The following is an 11,521-nucleotide window of genomic DNA, read 5'->3' on the forward strand; positions in this document are numbered from 1 at the left end:
TTAACTTGTGCAATTAAAATCAGCCCAATAATATCTGGCCCAACATGTTGTGCGATCCACAACATGTTGTGCGATCCGCATAGTCCCGGCCCAAATAACATAAGTGAACGGTACAACATATCCAGCCCAAATATCATTCGGCCCAACAGTTAAACAACATTCCCATTTGTGCGACGTGACCTAGGCTTGTACGATTTGAATAGCCCAGCCCAACTAGAATACACGGCCCAAACAACAAATGAGCAAAGCAATCTTGTGCGATCCAGTCCTAGTTGTGCGATTGGAGGGCTTGTGCAACTAAGTGCTTTGTGCGATTAGATCAGCTTGTGCGGCTGGTCCGCTTGTGCGAGTGGCTTGTACGTTTGGATCAGATCTTGAATGATCTGATCTTGTGCGATTGTGCCAGCCTTGTGTGATGGGGGTCTCTTGTGCGATCAGAGCCCCTTGTGCGATTAGTTTGAATTTCCGGAAAACATGCATTCGGTTACAAGCATTTAGTAATTTACAATCAACATAATATCCAAACATTCGGTTACCCTAATATCGATCAAACAGGGATTTCGAGCATCAATTCTTATGAACCCTAATCTTGATTCAAAGCATAACACTAACTAACAACTCAAAACATTTAAACATATAACTCTAGCTTCGTGTTCTTGATCCCTATCACCGAACATGTGAACAATATTCAACCAAATAACATCATACAACAGCCGATCCATCATGCATTCGATCTAAATCATCAACATCATTATCATCATTCAATTAGATCACTCATGCTAATCAAAAATCCTATATCATCATGCACACATCAAAACATTAAGCACAAACAATTAATCATACTAACCGAATAGAATGGGGTCAAGGGCTGATCCGAAACACTATGAGTTTTGATGACTTGCGGCTGCCTTCGAGTTCGAGAGAGTGAGGGAGAAAAGAGCTAGAGTTTCTTTGTGTGAGAGTTGGTTGTAACAAATGAGGGCACAAACCCTAACTATGAGTGTTTACACGTTCAAGGGGAGTGGGCCGACCCTTGCTTGGGCTGCCTCTACTCCGAATACAATGGTGCGGCCCAAAGGCCTTGTGCGGTTGATATGTGTTGTGCGCTCGGGTCATTAACATACATACATATAATATATACACAACACACGTAACACATCATTCATTAAATCACATAACTTAGCTCACATAAGCACGTAACGTTACACAAAGTAAGTCTAAAGTTCGAGTTGTCACATTATCCCCAACTAAAAAGAAATTTCATCCCGAAATTTGGTATGCACTCACTGAGGAAGCTAGGTAAGTTATATCGTTCACTGGTTTTCCTGGGGTGTCACATCCTCCCCCCGTTGATCGAAGTAGTAGCTTCAGCCTCAGTAGTGGTTGCATTGGTTCCGAATAACTGGGGGTACTTTTCTGTCATCTGATCTTCGCGTTCCCAGGTGTACTCTGGGCCACGTTTGGAGTTCCAACGTACTCGAACAAGAGGGATTCTCTTGTTTTTGAGGACCATTACATCCCGGTCCGTGATTTCTACTGGCTCCTCGACGAACTGCAACCGCTCGTCGATAGTAAGTTCCTTAAAGGGAATTATGAGGGTCTCATCTGACAGGCACTTCTTCAGATTCGACACGTGAAACACATTGTGAACTGCACCGAGTTCAGCTGGTAGGCTCAATCTGTAGGCTACTTTGCCGATTTTCTCAATGATCTCGAACGGTCCGACATACCGCGGATTTAGTTTGCCCCGTTTGCCAAAACGAACCACACCCTTCCAGGGTGAGACTTTAAGTAAAACCCGGTCCCCGACCTGAAATTCCAAAGGCTTTCTACGCTTGTCCGCGTAGGCTTTCTGACGGTCGCGTGCTGCCGCCATGCGTTGTCGTATTTGTGCAATCTTTTCTGTGGCGTCCACTACAATCTCTGGACCTGTAATCTGACTATCCCCCACCTCTGCCCAACAGAGAGGTGACCGGCATTTACGTCCGTACAATGCCTCGAATGGAGCGGCTTGTATGCTGGTGTGATAACTGTTATTGTACGAGAACTCCACCAAAGGGAGGTGCTTTTCCCAGCCGTTGCCGAAATCAATAACGCATGCCCGAAGCATGTCTTCAAGGGTTTGAATCGTTCGCTCAGACTGCCCATCCGTCTGCGGATGATATGCTGTGCTCATGTCTAACCGTGAGCCGAAAGATTTGTGCATCGCTTGCCATAGTTCTGACGTGAATCATGCATCCCGATCCTAAATGATGGAAGAGGGCACTCCGTGCCTCGAAACAACTTCTTTAAGGTAGATGTCTGCGAGAGTGGAGAACTTATCCGTTTCCTTTATAGCTAGGAAGTGTGCAAACTTGGAGAGTCGATCCACGATCACCCATATAGTATCATTCCCCCGCTGGGATCTAGGTAGGCCTGTAACGAAATCCATGGAAATTTCCTCCCATTTCCATTGCGGTATCGTAGATTGTTGAAGTAGACCCGCTGGTTTCTGGTATTCCACCTTGACTCTCGCACAGGTCAAGCACTTGCTGACATAGGTAGCGATGTGGGCCTTCATGCTAGGCCACCAATAGGTAGTTCTGATGTCGTGGTACATTTTATCTGACCCTGGATGTACCGAGTAGCGGGACTTGTGAGCTTCATCCATTACCAGCTCGCGTAAACCGCCATAAAGTGGGACCCAAATACGCCCCGTTACATAGTAGGCGCCGTCTGCCTTCTGTTCTAATCGTTGCCTTGAGCCGCGTAGGGCTTCAGCCCTGACGTTTTCTGGTTTCAATGCTTCTGCCTGAGCATCTCGTATCTGTGTAGGAAGGCTAGACTGAATCGTAAGCTGTAGCGCTCGCACGCGCCGAGGTAAAGTGTCTTTCCGACTGAGAGCGTCAGCCACAACATTGGCTTTGCCTGGATGGTACTTGTGGGCCTTCATGCTAGGCCACCAATAAGTAGTTCTGATGTCGTGGTACATTTTATCCTACCCTGGATGTACCGAGTAGCGCGATTTGTGAGCTTCATCCATCACTAGCTCACGCAAGTTGCCATAAAGTGGGACCCAAATACGCCCCGTTACATAGTAAGCGCCGTCTTCCTTCTGTTCTAACCGCTGCCTTGAGCCACGTAAGGCTTCAGCCCTGACGTTTTCTGGTTTTAATGCTTCTACCTGAGCATCTCGTATCTGTGCAGGAAGACTAGATTGGATAGTGAGCTGCAATGCTCGTATGCGCTTAGGTATAGTGTCTTTCCGACTGAGGGCGTCAGCCACAACATTGGCTTTGCCTGGATGATACTTGATAGCGCATTCGTAATCGTTAAGTAGCTCGACCCATCGACGTTGCCGCATGTTCAATTCCTTCTGCTTGAAAATATGCTCGAGACTCCTGTGATCGGTGTAAATTGTGCACTTGGTACCGTACAGGTAGTGTCGCCAAATCTTGAGTGCGAAAACAACAGCTCCCAGCTCTAAATCGTGCGTCGTGTAGTTTTTTTTTTTGGGTAAAGGGTTACCCCAGGTGAATTTTATAAATAACTCAAATAAGTACAAGGGTATGCCAGAATGACATACCAACTAGGCTCCACAAACCGAAGCCTAGGAAACAACTATGAAAAAAACACAACCCAAGACAAGCACAATGTCAAAAACCGACAATAAAAGCCCAACTAACAAACATAGCCACGAGCCACACACTCGAGAATTGACACACCCAAAAGCTAGCCGCTAACCCGGGTCTTCCTCCTGTTCACTTGCAGCGATCTCCCAATTCCTTAACATCCTGTCAACTTTGGCATCACCTTTAAAGTCAAACCCCATAAGTCGTAGCCTGACTGTTTTCTTGATTTTCCCAACCACAGATTCAACTTTAGCCCGATCATTTGAAAACAAACATTTGTTCCTCTCAAGCCATATAAAATAAGTAGTCGCCGCAATGACCAACTTGCTAACAATATGCTCCACCTTCTTCGACGAAGCATGAAGAAGCATCCAATCCATAATAGATTGCCAAGTATCATCAACCTGATCCAATGACCCCATCGGCTTAATATTCTGCCAAACTGTTGCGGAAAACGAACACTGAAAAAACAAGTGGTCTCTAGAATCACGATCATTTCTGCACAAGGGGCAACACATGAGGTTCATGTTCGTTGCACTTCCTACTTCCCATACAGCCAACCTGTCTTGAGTTTTAAGCTTATTTTTTATCACCAACCATAGGTGGAACGAGTGCCTTGGGATACATTGAGCAAACCAAACTCCATTAACCCACGGCACAAGACTCGCACGAAATCTAAGCACATTCCAAACCTCCAATGACCGAAAATAACAACACTTACCCTCCAAATCCTTCCAAACTGTACGATCTAGCACATTATGGCTCAATTGGGGAACATCCAAATCGATTAAAACAGGATAAAGATCATACCACGCTATCGGCCACTTCCATTGCCCATTTACATCAAACAGATCCGCTACAGAAGCTGACATGGAAAACCCCGCCTGAGCAATGCGTCTAGGAGTTATAAAAGAGCTAAAGGGACTAATGTGACACCAATTATCGGTCCACACATTCGTTTGGAGCCCACTCCTAACCTCCTTCCAAATAAACGGACGGACTATGTCTCGAATGGCCAATATTTTCCGCCATCCCCAGCTAATACTACCACGAGGTTGGATATCCCAAAAACTACGGTCTTTCAACTTATAGTCATAGATCCAATCCACCCACAGGGACTTCCTTCGAGTGACAATGCTCCAAATATGGCTGGTCATTAGAGCCTTGTTGACGTCCGCAATGCTCCGAATACCAAGACCACCCTCCGTCTTAGGCAAACAAACATCCACCTAAGCCACTTTTGCTTTCGCCCTACCCTGAGTCCCCGCATTCCAAAGGAACTTCCTCATGTACTTCTCAAGGTTATGAATAACTCTAGCCGGAATAATAAAGACCGACGCCCAATAAATATGCATGGAGGATAAAACCGAGTTAATAAGTTGCAATCTACCCGCAAAGGACAACGATTTATTTAGCCAACTATCAATCTTCTTCTCCATACGATCAACTAGGGGTTTGCAATCTTTATATATCAGCCTTGTTGAAATTAACGGCACCCCCAAGTACTTAACCGGAAGAGAACCCTCCCGAAATGGCATCAAACTAAGAATTTGTTGTCGAACATTCAACGGAATATTGCAGAAATACACCGTACTTTTAGCTGGACTCGGCACAAGACCCGAAACATTCGTGAATTCCTCGAGAGCTTGTTTAACCTTCCCCACGGACAACACATCCCCATGAACGAAAATAAAAAGGTCATCGGCGAAGGACACGTTGATAATTTTCTGTTTAGCACATTGAGCATGGTACTTGAATCCATTACCAGACACAGCCGCATGCTGAAGCAACAACGATAAGATTTCCATAACCAACGTGAATAGGTAGGGGGACATAGGATCACCCTGCCGTAACCCCCTTTTCCCTCTAAAGTAACCATGCAAATTCCCATTAATGCTTATTGAAAACGACGTCGTAGTAACACATGCCATGACCCATGCAACAATTTTATGATGGAAACCAAACGCCTTAAGCACATTCTCCAAAAAACTCCAACTAACCGTATCATAGGCTTTTTGAATATCAATCTTGAAAGCACATCTAGCCGGCCCCTTATTCAGGTGATAGTTATGCATGAGTTCCTGAGTTAATAAAATATTGTCTGAAATTTTCCTACCAGGGACAAAGGCTGACTGGTTAACACTAACCAACTTCTCTAAACTACCCTTGATTCTGTCCGTAATGATCTTGCTTATGCATTTATACAGAACGTTACAACAAGATATCGGACGGTAGTCCAGCACCGAATCCGGAGTATCCACCTTAGGAACAAGAGCCAAAATCGTATGATTTAATTATTTCAACAGCTTGCCATTGTTAAAAAAATCTAACACAGCAGTAGTCACATCACCCACAATATCCCAAGAAGACTTAAAGAATGCCGATGTATACCCATCAGGCCCAGGGGCCTTGTTCTCTCCAATATTAAAAATAGCATTTTTTACCTCCTCTCGAGTCACTTGCCGAACCATATTGGCTGCACCATCCATACTAAGCGTATTGATACAAATACTCTCCAGATCAATGGCTGCTACCCGATCCTCAGTCCCCAAAAAATTAGCATAATGAGCTACCAAAGCATCCATAATACCTTTCCCTTCATAACGAGTCCCATTAACATCTTTAATAGATTGAATTCTATTTCTAGCATTCCTGCATTTAACACTATTATGAAAAAACTTGGTGTTTGAGTCACCTGCACAAAGCCATTCCACCTTAGCTTTTTGCTTAAGAAAGCATTCTTCATCATAAGCAGCAATCTGAAATTCTTTTAGACATTGAGCCTCCATATTACGAAGATTAGCATCTAACGGATTGCTTTCCATAAGCGTCTGAACATCATCAAGCTTTTTCCTCAACCCCGCAACTTTGTCATGCAAGTTCCCCTGGTTAAACAGGATCTTACACAAATACGGCTTCAGATTCCTCAGCTTCTGAGTTACCGCAAACATATTAAATCCATCCACCCGCTTAACCCATTCCTTTTCCACACATACCCTAAACTCCGGCTTTGAGGTAATGAAGTTAGCGAACTTAAACGGTTTCGGACGAAACCTGACCGACGCCGCTAACTTAATAATGCACGGGGTGTGATCCGAGACCCGAAAGGGATGATATAAAACATACGCATCCTTAAACATCTCCAAAAACTTCATATTTCCCATCACACGATCAATCTTTTTAAGCAGGCCGACACCATTCAACGGTTTTTGGTTCCATGTGTAGTGAAGACCATGACCTTTAATATCCATTAACTCCGCATATTGAACACATTCATTAAACTCTCTCATACCAATTGAGAGCGTAGACGGACCATTCAAAGAATCCTCAATATGTAACGCAGAGTTGAAATCGCCCATAACGACCCAAGGCTTATCAAAGCAAAAACCCTTATGTTTGCATAAATTCTCCCACAACAACCTTCTCTCCTGATATTTATTCTTCGCATAAACGAATGAAACAAACACAGATCTATTATCAACTTTAGAGACAACTTGAGCATGGATAACTTGGTCCGATTGGGCCAAAATCATAATATCAACCACATCGGCATTCCACCCCAAAATGATTCTCGTACCTCTATCACATAGACTACCATTCGACGTCCAATTCCAAGACCGGAAAACATTGTTACACACCTTAGCAAGCTTAGAAATATCCACATGAGATTCAAGAAGAGCACAAACAGATAATTTATTTTCAGACACTAAAAGCCGAACCTCACTTTGTTTCAGGGGGCGGTTCAAACCCCTTATGTTCCAAGCAGCCATACTATCCATTAACACCATTGTGACCGGGAGTGCTTGCCCCCTCAGATTGTGCTTGCCGCTCGCAACGCATATAATCAGACATTTCAGTAGGAACTCTTTCCACCACCTCATCATCCATTCGAGTAGCTTTTCCGTTATTTTCTATCCCCCCCGCTTTACCATTACCTCCTTTTCGCGCATTACCAACATCCATCTCCCCATCATCACCTTGTAACACATCAAACGGGTTGTGATTTTGCACATTATCATTCCTCGTATCATCCTCCTTATTCGGTTTCGTGCCTGAAGTACTTGGCCCAAACTTGTTCACCTTCGGCCTATAAACAAATTTCTACTTTGGCTTTTGTTTTTTGTACAACATACCCCCACGAGCCACCTTCCTCTTATCCACAGTGAAGCCATCCTCATCAACAACCACTTGTTTCTCTTTATTCTGGACATTCTTAACACAAGTCTGGTCATTATGGCCAAATATACAACAACCCGAACAACGTTGTGGCTGCCATTCATATTCAATTTTCACCCGCTCAGTAATGTACCCATCTTCATCAAGCTTCGGGATGGCTACGACAATATGATCTTTCAGTTCATTATCCGCATCAATCTCAATTAGTGCCCGAGCAAAACTGCTCCTTCCCCAGCTATCCGCACACATATTAGCCGTGTAGCCATCAAGGCGTTTCGGGTTTCCTATCTTGGAAGCTAATAAACTCAAACCATCATCTGTGTAGACCGAAATAGGAACATTAAACATTTTAACCTATACCGGAACAGTTTTGATACCCTCCTTCTTCAAACTAACAGATGGCGACCATACATTTAAAAACAAAGGAACTTTCCTGATTAACCATGGACCCCCTTCCAGCACTTTGGCCATACCCTCCTTCGTGTCGAACTTGAAGAAAAAGAAACCATCCGAGTTCATCATAAGTTTTGAGTAACCATATTTCGACCATACATTTTTCGCATAATACTCCACCACAGGAAACGGGAGACGATTACCTAAAAAATACCCATACAGAACATTGTCAAATTTTTCCTGAACCTGACGGACGACTTCTCTCGGAATGACCACATCCGCATCTTTAACACTCTCCACAGAATCCATCTTTCTGAACTTAACTTCTCTTTTCTGCACAGCATTCATCTTCACCTTAGCAGCATAAGAGACATTCCTTGTGTTCATCTCCTGATCATTGACACTATCTATATTCCCCATCTGAACCGGTACGGTGATCTTTTCCAATTCATCAATGACATTGATCGGTTGTTGACTACCCCTCCTCGGCAGTAGCGGGTTCCCATCAATGTTCAGTGGCTTAGCAAACATGGAAGCTTTGTTTCGCAAGTCTTGAACCTCCACAGGTTTCGAACTAATGAAAACATCCCCATACATCCTATCAGAGAACGACTGAAACCCTAAATCCTCCAAACCCTTATCGCAGCTAGTGTTAACCGACGTAAAACCCCCAACAGATAACGGCGGCTTTCCCCTATCATCCTTTGGAATACTTGCATACTTGTTAGGTTCATCCTGAAGAGACATGTTTCTTGAATCCATAGCAGTAAATACAGCAAACCATGCAAAGCAAAACACGTGCAACAAAGAACCAATAGAAAGAGAAAACCCACGGCGACAATAAACAAGAAAAAACCCTAAACAGAAACAAACGAAAACCCTAATATCGAAATCAAAAGACTAGAAAACAAGGTAAAGTCTAGAAACCCTACTCAGAAGGCACGACAAAACCTCAATCCCTAACCCAGATCAATCGCGATTAAGGTTGAAAATCAAGAACTAGGGTTTTACAGGTTGAGTCGCCAAAATCGCCAGAGAGAAGCCATTGACTTTATTAGGGTTTACGCGTCGTGTAGTTCCGTTCGTGAACCTTGAGTTGACGTGAAGCGTAAGCAATAACCTTGTCGCGCTGCATTAACACACATCCAAGACCCTGAATGGATGCATCACAGTATACTACAAAATCGTCCGTGCCCTCTGGCAATGAGAGGATAGGTGCACTGCAAAGTCTATCCTTTAAGTGTTGAAAGGCAGTTTCCTGCGTGTTGCCCCAGCGGTAGGTGACCCCCTTCTGTGTCAGTAGTGTAAGCGGCTGAGCAATCTTTGAAAAGTCTTTTATAAATCGTCTGTAGTAACCCGCCAAACCCAAGAATTGGCGTATTTCTGTTGGTGTACGCGGTGCAGGCCAGTTTCTGATCGAGTCTACCTTGGATGGATCGACATGGATCCCATCCTTGTTCACTACGTGGCCTAGAAAGTGGACTTCACGAAGCCAGAACTCGCATTTCGAAAACTTAGCGTACAGCTGTTCCTTCCGTAGGAGTTCCAGAATAAGGCGTAGATGCTGCTCGTGTTCCTCCTGACTCTTGGAGTAGATCAGAATGTCGTCGATAAAGACAATGACGAACTTGTCAAGATAGGGTTTGCACACCCTGTTCATAAGGTCCATAAACACGGCAGGCGCGTTCGTCAACCCGAACGGCATGACAAGAAACTCGTAGTGGCCGTAGCGTGTTCTGAATGCTGTCTTGGAGACGTCCTCATCCCGGACTCTCAGTTGATGATAACCAGACCTCAAGTCTATCTTGGAGTAGTAACACGACCCTTGCAACTGGTCGAATAAGTCGTCTATGCGTGGAAGAGGATAACGGTTCTTCACCATCACCTTGTTCAGTTCACGGTAGTCGATGCACATTCTGAACGTACCGTCTTTCTTTCTCACGAATAACACTGGAGCTCCCCAAGGCGAAGAGCTTGGACGAATGAAGCCCTTTTCCAAGAGCTCTTGTAGCTGCTTTGACAGTTCCTCTAATTCTGATGGAGCTAGACGATATGGTGCGCGAGCTATGGGTGCTGCTCCCGGAGCGAGCTCGATTTGGAATTCAACCTGACGATGAGGCGGTAAGCCAGGTAAATCTTCAGGAAACACTTGAGGGTAGTCGCGCACAACTGGAATATCCTCCAGTTTCTTTTCCTTCACTGATGCATCTGAAACGAGTGCCAAGATTGCGGTGTGACCCTTTCGCAGACACTTCTGAGCCTTCAAGAAAGAGATGATGCCAACCACAGCACCACTCTTGTCGCCTTGGACCTCGAGAGGTTCTTGACCAGAACGGGGAATGCGAATAATCTTTTCGCTGCATAAGATCTCTGCCTGATGTTGGGATAACCAATCCATCCCTATGACGATGTCGAAGCTTCCCAAGGCTATGGGAATAAGGTCGATGGAGAAAACTTGACCGGCTAAGACGATACTACAACCCCTGACTATCTGCGTGGCTTCTAGACTCTTACCGTTAGCTAGTTCTACGATGTGTTTGGTGTTTAGAGGTGTTGATGTACGTTTTAACAATTTACTCATTTTCAAAGACATGTAACTTGTATCCGCACCAGAATCAAACAAAGCAGTAACGTAAATGTTGTCGAGAAGAAACTTACCCATACCGACGTTGGGATCATTCCTGGCGTCACCCTGCCCTAACACAAATGCACGACCCCTTGCCTCGTTGCCGTTGTGGTTTCCCCCGTTGTTGTTGTTGCCATTGCCCTGATTGTTGTTATTGTTGTTGTTGTTCTGGTTCCTGTTTAACTGAGGGCAGTGCCTTTTGAAGTGACCTTCTGCACCACAATGAAAGCATCCCTTGTTGCCCTGTTGCTGATTCTGCTGTGCCTGTGGCTGCTGCTGCTTCTAGTTCGCAGGCCGAGGGCTTCTACAATCCTTAGCCTCATGACCCATCTTGAGGCATCTTTGACAGCGACCCTTGTTACACTGGCCACCGTGGTGTCTACCGCAGTTGTTGCACTTTGGGAGGTTCCCTCGATATCCGCCCTGCCTGTGACTACCTGAAGAGTGCTGGCTGGGACTCTGATAACTGTCAGTCTTCCGCTGCTGGGCCTGAGACTGAACTGAAGCTGATCCCTTGCTGGAATCCCCATCCCATTTTCTCTTGCTGTCACTGGGAGTAGTAGGAGTAGCTGAAGTAGTAGCGGTAGCAGTAGCGCTGATACGTTTAGGCAGTTTGTCCTGATCCACTGCCTGGTCTGTGATGCGGTGAGCGAGGCGTTGAATATCCTGGATGTTATCAAGATTAGCCGAAGTAACATGGCTCTGGATCTCTGGT

The 11,521-nt window shown here is 44.9% G+C and overlaps 1 protein-coding gene across 1 annotated transcript; it reads right to left on the bottom strand.

Moving 5' to 3' along the window:
- Positions 1–3,718: 3,718 nt before the first annotated feature.
- Positions 3,719–4,768, bottom strand: LOC110875790. The gene has a single exon (XM_022123990.1). It carries the CDS (start codon positions 4,766–4,768, stop codon positions 3,719–3,721), a length of 1,050 nt encoding a protein of 349 aa, XP_021979682.1.
- Between the last annotated feature and the right edge of the window lie 6,753 nt (positions 4,769–11,521).

Source organism: Helianthus annuus, chromosome 9 (genome assembly GCF_002127325.2).
Source record: "Helianthus annuus cultivar XRQ/B chromosome 9, HanXRQr2.0-SUNRISE, whole genome shotgun sequence".
Lineage (NCBI taxonomy): Eukaryota > Viridiplantae > Streptophyta > Magnoliopsida > Asterales > Asteraceae > Helianthus > Helianthus annuus.

Coding starts and splice junctions, on each gene's coding strand:
- LOC110875790 (XM_022123990.1), bottom strand. CDS start 4,768: ATGACCAGCCATATTTGGAGCATTGTCACTCGAAGGAAGTCCCTGTGG.